Raw genomic sequence first — 5,915 nt, 5'->3', positions numbered from 1 at the left:
CTATTAGTGACGAAATTAAAACAGTCACTAATATTTTGTCACTAAAAACCATTTTTTTGGTAGTGAGTGGTTGGAGGTGATGATGGTGAATATGGAGGTGGTCGTGGGAGGTGATCGGAGGTGATGTTGCATATGATGGTCGCAGGTGATTATGGTGGTGGTGGTGGTGGTGGTTGCAGTTACAGTGGCAATGATGGTTATGGTGGGGATGGTGGTGCTGGGTGGCGACGATGATGGATGTGCTGGGTGGCGACGGTGATGGAAGCAGACTTGATAATTTGAAATAACAAAATTCACTCATTTATATATAATTTAAATCTATGACTCATTAACAAGACAAATGACAACTTGTCATTTGGAAAACTATAAATAGATGGTTTAGACAATTTATGAGCTAATAAATTATATTTCTTATAAAAATAACATATATTAAATTAACTTTAATTTTATAACAATAGAAAAGATTTGGATATTTCACTTAAACATCTATCCATAAGGATTATTTATTTCATCAAGTAGCGTAGATTATGTTAATACAAAACCAACAAAAATGTCATAATAATAATGATAATAAGAATCTGTTTTTTTAATTATTATATTTTACCTTCTTTCCTTTGTGATCCGTTGAGCCATCTTTTTCCTTGATGTGATTTAACTTTTATGACCATGCTTTTAAGTTTTTGTCATTTTTTAAAACTTCTGCTCCCTTTAGTAATTTTGAAGTTGACTAGCTAGGCTCCATGTACCTTTTTATTGCTTTTTATTTTATTTTTTGTTTCAGCAACTTCCTCCTTCTTTCCCAGCAGTTTCCTAGGGTCTTTGTCCATGAACACCACTAGTAGTAACTAGTAAGGGGAACCAAAGCGTCCCTTCACTTTCCCTTCATAATACCTTCATATTGTGTTTGGTTACTTTTTGACTCTTCCAAGAATTTCGAAAAATGTTAATACCACGGATGGAAATGATGCCAGAGCTGATGTATCTCTGGTGTTCACTTAGAATAAGTGAGGGATCACAAATTGATCTTTACTCTTTACTCATGCTGCTAATTAGACATTTCTGCAGCCAAATTCCAAGTCAACTGGCCAAGCAAATTCCTAATACATGAAGCCAACAAAAATTTAAATTTATCAGAAAATTTTAATGCAACAATTGAAAAATAATCTGATGTGTACATTTTTAAACTTATACGCGTGCACTGTCATGGATACCCTGTTTTTCTATGTTATATCGACCTGTAGAGAAGTTGAGGACATTTTACATAACGAGATCATTCCATGTGGAATCAGAACAAAAGATTGTTGAGATTCGCGTAGGAACATCCACTTTGAATTTTAAAGAGAAGGTATGAGTTTTAGTCTACCCAAGTTCAGGGGGCACAAGCAATGTAGCTTTTATTTCGTGCAATAATATATATATATATTCGTGGCAATTTTCAGATCATAAAACAAGCATGGAAATTTCAGGACTCGATGAAATAAATCAGTCTGCATGGCAAGACCATCAACAATTAGTTGGACTACAAAAAACTAAGATGAAAGTCATGCGTTTGGGTTTTGGTGAAAGATAGGGAGTTGGAGAAGCCCAACAGTTTGAATCAGTCTCAAAGAAAGAGATACAAAGTAGAGGGCTAAAAGCCCTGCTCCCAGCACCCCATCAAGCCTCATATTCCTCCTTGGCAGAATCACAAGAGCCCAAACCAACGCACCCACCATAAAAGCCATGGTCTCCAAGAGATATGGGTCTGTGGGAATCACCACAGAAGAAGGGTACATGTACCAAGAGGAACCCACAAGAGAGAAGCCCAGGCCAACTAGAATGTTGAAGATGGGTCCAGCATAACACCCTGATATAGCCATCTGTGCTCCTTCTGGGCCACCATTCACTGCCATTGTCAAATTTGTTATCAAATCCCCAAGTGAGTTTCCCCAAGCAAGGACAGTCAGCCCTAAAATGGAAGGGCTTATCCCATATATATAACCAAACGAAACCAACAGACCCACCAGCTCCTGAGCTGTCATGTAACTCCAAGTCACGCTCATCAAGAACCCTCCTGCGAGCCAGGGAAATAGACCCTTCTTCGGTGGGTTAGACCCCTCTGTTGTCAAAAACGCAAGAATCCCAAACCCCATCCCACACACGATCCCAACTCCACACATCATCACCGTACTGAGATTCACATACTCCTTTTCAGGCCCCTCCCACACCCACAGGGCTGAAAGCAGAAGCGGGGCTAATGCTGCTGATGTAATCGCAAATGGCTTTGACCACCTCTCTTCACTAACCACGGGAATGGTCAATCTCCTCGGCAAGTGAAGCGGCATTGCAAGTGCAGAGTAAAAAATGCCACATGAACTGCTTTTCTTGACTTCTACTTTCTGAATTTCGCCCAGAATGGGCACTCCGAGTTCGCTACTCATATTCTCATTCGCATTCTTGGAACGGAAATGGGAGACGTAAACAACGAACACATAGACCAAATAGATGGAGGAATAGCCCAACGCAACCCAAATGCTGATCTCGCCGACGATCAACATTGCGATTAGCGAAACAATTGCCAGAAGGAAGAAGCAAACGTCCCTCACGAAGTCGGACTTGTTAACGGACACCCGTCGCGACTGCAAAGAAAAGCTTATAACGCCGACGACGACGCAGGAGATGAAAGAAGCGCCGCCCAAGACGGTGCTCAGGCCGACGTTGCCGGTCCCGGAACCCATGAAGGAAACGAGGCTGGCAAACACATCGGAGGCGCCATTTCCGAGAGAAAGGAGAGTGACCCCGGCGATGGTGGGAGAGAGCTTGAGGAGTCTTGAGAGGTTTTCGAGGGAAGAACAGAAGTACTCGGAGGCGGTGTTTCCCAAGAGATAAAACAAGACTATAAGCCAGAGGAAGAGGAGGGAGCAGCAGAGGAGAGGCCATTCGCCGAATGTGCAGTAGTAGAGGCGGAGGTAGTCAATGTAGCCCTGGGAGACGCATGGGTTAGTGTTGGATTTAAGGAAGGAGCACTTGGCTTCGTAGTTTTCCAAATTTTGCATAGCTTCGCAGCCTTGAACGTCTTTCAGACTGGAAGGGTTGTAAGTGCGTAGAACGTGGACGGATTCTGATGAGGAGGTGAAGGATTGGAATTGTGTTTTAATGAAGAAAGATGCCAGCAAGAGAAAGGAGAGGTTCAGGAGAACGAGGTACCTGTTTGGTTCAGACGTGAAAAGTGACGAAGCACCCATTGCTGGAAACTGGATAAGTTCTCTGTGATTCCCAAAACCAAGAGGGGAACCACAAAAGTAATGTAGGAAATTTGGGTATCTGAGCCAATGAGTGTGTCAATTTGTTTGATAAATTGAAGGGTTATTGTAAATCTGTGGGCTTCTGCTCAAGCTAAAGAACAAGACTGTGAAGAGAAAAAGAAGCAAGTTGCTCCGGGTGGGCAAATGGTTTTGTTAACTGCAAAGATGCATGGGGCATTGGGGACTAGTTGCCGAGTCATCTGCACACTCGTCTTATAAGGAAGTGTCTTTGGATGTTGTGGAAAGCAATGGCTCCATGCATGCAGTACACGTGGCAGTTGGTAAGATGTCTCTCTCTTTTTAGTTGGCTGATGATAATATTATAAGGTTTTTTCATAGAAACTTTATTTTATTTTCAAAAAAAATACAATTATACTATGCCTAGCCATATATATATTAAACTGTGCTAAAGCATTATTAACTTCTTACAAGTAGGTGGTAAAAGTATTATCGACTTTTCTAACTCAATTATTGTAAGATCCTGTCAGTCCAATTATGCATAATTTATGAAAGTTAATGAGTCACCTTTGATATTAATCGTCTAAAAGTCGATTATTAATAAATTTCACCCATCTCCTCCTTTATGCATTTTATATATAAAAAAAAATAGATTTTCTTAAATTTGAACTAATCTAATGTATGGATGTACATTCTTAAAATCTACTCGATTTGAATGTCACTTAATGCTTTGAAATTGACAATAATATGTTTCATGCAGTGTATATAAGTAGAAAATCAATTTTCACAAATTGTGTTAAGGGAGGTTTCTTATAGTCATTTTTAATTTAAGAATTATTTAATATCTACTTCAAAAAGGAGTAAAAATAAATAATATTAGGAATATGATAATTAAAATTTTGGGTATGGTTAAAATAGGTATAGTGCTTAAATGACTTTTATGTTTTTCTTTTTTAAACATTAACTTCATTACATGTTGCTAATGAATAAAAGTCTTCAAAATTATTTAACAAAGCTAAATTCGAGTTATGCATGATTGTCAATTTATTCTAAAATACAACGTGCACACATGCTAATTGAAACCGACTTATTATAAGTTGTTTATAAACAAATTCGATTACAAAGAAAATTTTTTTTCCCAAAAAAAAAAAAAAAAAAGAAGTCTAAAGTGCAAAAGAAATGTTTTACATTTTTAGAAAAATGATCCCAATTATGTCTAGAGAGGATTCTTATGGTCATTTCATGTTTAGAATTAATTTATTCATCCATTGAGTATGGTGAACTCGCTCCATTCTCCCACCAAGAATGAGCTTGTTTTTCAAGTCTCAATATTTCTCTTCTCTTGCTACCAATTCAATTTTGTTAGAAGATGTTTCTTATGGTCATTTTGTATTTAGAATTAATTTATTTAGTCTCTTGAGTATGGTGTTTCCGCTCCATTCTCCCATCGAGAATGAGTTTGCTTTTCTCCAGATTCTTCTTGTCTTGTTGTCAATTTAGTTGTATTAAGATAGGTTCCTCAAGAGTCTCTGTAGAAAACTTATATTTTTAGTATTTTTCATTCCATCTAACATACCCTCCAATAATGGAGCACCATGTGAGACTTCTCCAAAATTGATGGCTCATCGAGCAGAATTGAGTATAAATTCATTTACAGGCAATGAATTACGTAAACCAACATTGTACAAACAAACTTTAAAAATCTAAGTCTCCACTCACCAAATTTTTCCCATTAAAATATGAGTGTCGCTATTAGTGCAGGATAGTTATTACGGGCATATTTTGAAGAATTTGACTTCCAAAATTTGTAAAACGAATGTGTTGGGCAAAGTACTGGAATATGCAATCAATACTATTGCTTTCCTTGCACATTTAATATCTTCAAAAGTCTTCACAAAAAACTTGCATTTGTAGTTTCTTTTGCTCCATCTAGCATACCCCAATAATAGAGCGCCACCTGAAACTTCTCTAGAACTGATGGCTCATGGAGCATAGCTAAGTATAAATCGACTACATGAAACATTTTGTACAAAAACTTCACAAAACTAAGTCGATCACTCACCAAAATTTCCCAATACTAGTCATCAAGAAAGTGAGAAAAAGGGTCATTGGGGCAAAGAGAAAGAGGTACACTGAGAAATCAACAAGTCTTGCCAAGTCAGTATCCTTCACAAATTATATTGAAACTCATACAAAAGTATAATTTATGAAATAAGTACTCTTGATGCTATGTCACTGTGTCAACCAAAAGAAATATCATAACTGTGTCAACCTAAAGAAAGATCATACTCTGTGAAATCTAAGATGATGCAGTCATTCCACTAAAGAAGATGTTCTTTTGAATTGATAAATGGTATACCATTGTGCCATCATAACAAAAAGGGACACTTTGGTCATTTTAGGTGGAAGAAATAAGGTTGCCTAATCAATTCTAAGCATGAAATGACCATACAAATACGAACAATCTTGAGAATTGGAAAACAAACTCATTTTGAGTGTGAGAATGGAGTGGGAAACCATACTATGGAGACAAATTTATCAATTCTAAACATGAAATAACTATAAGAAACCTCTATCGACATATATAATTGAATTGGTAACAGAAGATGAACAATCTAAAGATCTGAAAACAATATCGTTCTGTGTTATAACACTTCCCATGACTTAAAATAT

The 5,915-nt window shown here is 37.4% G+C and overlaps 1 protein-coding gene across 1 annotated transcript; it reads right to left on the bottom strand.

Annotated features, from left to right (window-relative positions):
* Nucleotides 1–1,440: 1,440 nt before the first annotated feature.
* Nucleotides 1,441–3,468, bottom strand: LOC131167377 (cation/calcium exchanger 2). The gene has a single exon (XM_058126178.1). The coding sequence runs from the start codon at nucleotides 3,222–3,224 to the stop codon at nucleotides 1,542–1,544; it is 1,683 nt and encodes a 560-aa protein (XP_057982161.1). The 5' UTR covers nucleotides 3,225–3,468; the 3' UTR covers nucleotides 1,441–1,541.
* Between the last annotated feature and the right edge of the window lie 2,447 nt (nucleotides 3,469–5,915).

The sequence above is a fragment of the Malania oleifera genome, chromosome 1 (genome assembly GCF_029873635.1).
Source record: "Malania oleifera isolate guangnan ecotype guangnan chromosome 1, ASM2987363v1, whole genome shotgun sequence".
Lineage (NCBI taxonomy): Eukaryota > Viridiplantae > Streptophyta > Magnoliopsida > Santalales > Ximeniaceae > Malania > Malania oleifera.
Note: the sequence above shows the minus strand (reverse complement) of the source record. Positions and strands in the feature narration are given on the sequence as shown.

What these genes read in the sequence shown, in the direction of transcription:
- LOC131167377 (XM_058126178.1), bottom strand. Translation starts at nt 3,224, where the DNA reads ATGGGTGCTTCGTCACTTTTCACGTCTGAACCAAACAGGTACCTCGTT.